Source organism: Salvelinus sp. IW2-2015, unplaced genomic scaffold, assembly GCF_002910315.2.
Source record: "Salvelinus sp. IW2-2015 unplaced genomic scaffold, ASM291031v2 Un_scaffold815, whole genome shotgun sequence".
Classification (NCBI taxonomy): Eukaryota; Metazoa; Chordata; class Actinopteri; order Salmoniformes; family Salmonidae; genus Salvelinus; species Salvelinus sp. IW2-2015.
In genome coordinates, this window is record NW_019942621.1 from 179,202 (window position 1) to 180,700 (window position 1,499).

General features: G+C 43.0%; 1 protein-coding gene across 2 annotated transcripts in view; it reads right to left on the reverse strand.

The window, feature by feature from the left end:
• LOC112068981 (puratrophin-1-like) overlaps positions 1-977 on the reverse strand; it is a 7,559-nt gene extending 6,582 nt beyond the window's left edge. The window contains exons 1-2 of one of the 2 annotated variants that reach the window (XR_011475255.1): positions 614-977; positions 225-363 (exon numbers count right to left, since the gene is read on the reverse strand). Coding sequence is in view for 1 of the 2 variants with exons in the window: in XM_024136231.2 (XP_023991999.2) it covers positions 225-334 (110 nt within the window). In the remaining variant the exon portion in view is untranslated. Of the gene's footprint in view, positions 1-224 lie in introns of both variants that reach the window. The other variant, XM_024136231.2, reaches the window with a different exon arrangement.
• Between the last annotated feature and the right edge of the window lie 522 nt (positions 978-1,499).

Here is a 1,499-nt window from a genome sequence, read left to right on the forward strand (position 1 = left end):
GAAGGGATTTTGAAATGGGTTAGCATGAGTAATATTTATTCTGATGACACCTCCTCCCTCTCTCTCCAGTCTCTGTGATACAACACAACACAGTACTACTATACTAGTGGTCCATTTCATCCCTCCACCTCCTCCCTCTCTCCCCAGTCTCTGTGATACAACACAACACAGTACTACTATACTAGTGGTCCATTTCATCCTGATCTTCCCTCCCTCTCTCCTACTTTTTCCAGTTTGTCCACCATGGCAGCCAATCGGCCGAGGGCTTCCAGGTCGCTGCCTCTGTGATTGGACACATGTACGAGGCGGTGGAGGGCGTTGTCCACACTATCATAGAGGTTAGAGGTCGCAGCCAAGGCAGCCCTGAGGGGCACAGGGTTCAATGGTCATAAATTATATGATTATATAGGAGCGAATCCTAACTTCCACTTAAGTCGAATTTTCACTGAGTCTCCCATTGACATCACATGACTAAGTTAATATTTTACTTAGTGTAAGTTAGGATTAATTGATTTAATGAAAGAGATAGAAGATTGATGTGTTATAATAGGAACCGTTTTCAAATACATTTCTCATACGTTATATCCATGATAGGATCATCTATTTTAATTACATTTTCATTTGGACACACTGATGGGACAGGGTCATAGATATGTACTAGAGAGCTCATCAATCTTTGCCATGACCACTTCTGTGACAGCATGGGAAGCGCCATTGAGGGAAAGTGTGCCTTCTATCCAACTCTATGGACAGGGTAGCTGGTGGTTCCTGCAGTCCGGGGATCTCTGTGCCAGTCCTAATGTGGTCAGCCCTGCCAGCCAGGCCACACCCTTCAGCTGCAGCTCAGTCAGCCGTTGGTCGACCAGGACGCTCGTCATCAGCTCTCTGCTCTCTTTATCCACATTCAGGGGAACAGTCTGGAAAAGAGACCAAAAAAAGAATCTGGTAAACATTGTGTTGTTAAGCAAGATGGTTCACGCTCAGAAAGTATGTCACATTTACACAAAATTTATTCAACTTTTTTTCATAAGTTCACTCAAAAGTTGTTGTTTTTTCTTCTAAAATCCATTTGACGATAATTGTTGTTATTTCACCCCATAACACCTCATTGACTTGTGTGTTACCATGTTAAACCAGACAGAAGCAGTGATATAGTAAGACACATAGCATACAGTCTGGTAGTGGTGCTGTCCATAGACTGCAGTGCACCCTCCAACAGAGAGAGGGCGCTCTCACAACACTCAGTCAGACTCAACACTCTAAAAGCAAAAACAGGACTGGAGTAACTTAGTACAGTTAGTCAGGAGTTCAAATGGCACCCTATTCCCTATAGTGAACAATAATTGACCAGAGCACTACTTTTGACCAGGGACACAACCTATAATAATTCATACTTCACATGACATAAAATGGCTTGATGGTGAAAACGGGTCCATTGATACGGTTGATTTCATGTCTAAGGAAATGATGTTCTTTGCGATTTCAGGCTGTCTTTCTCA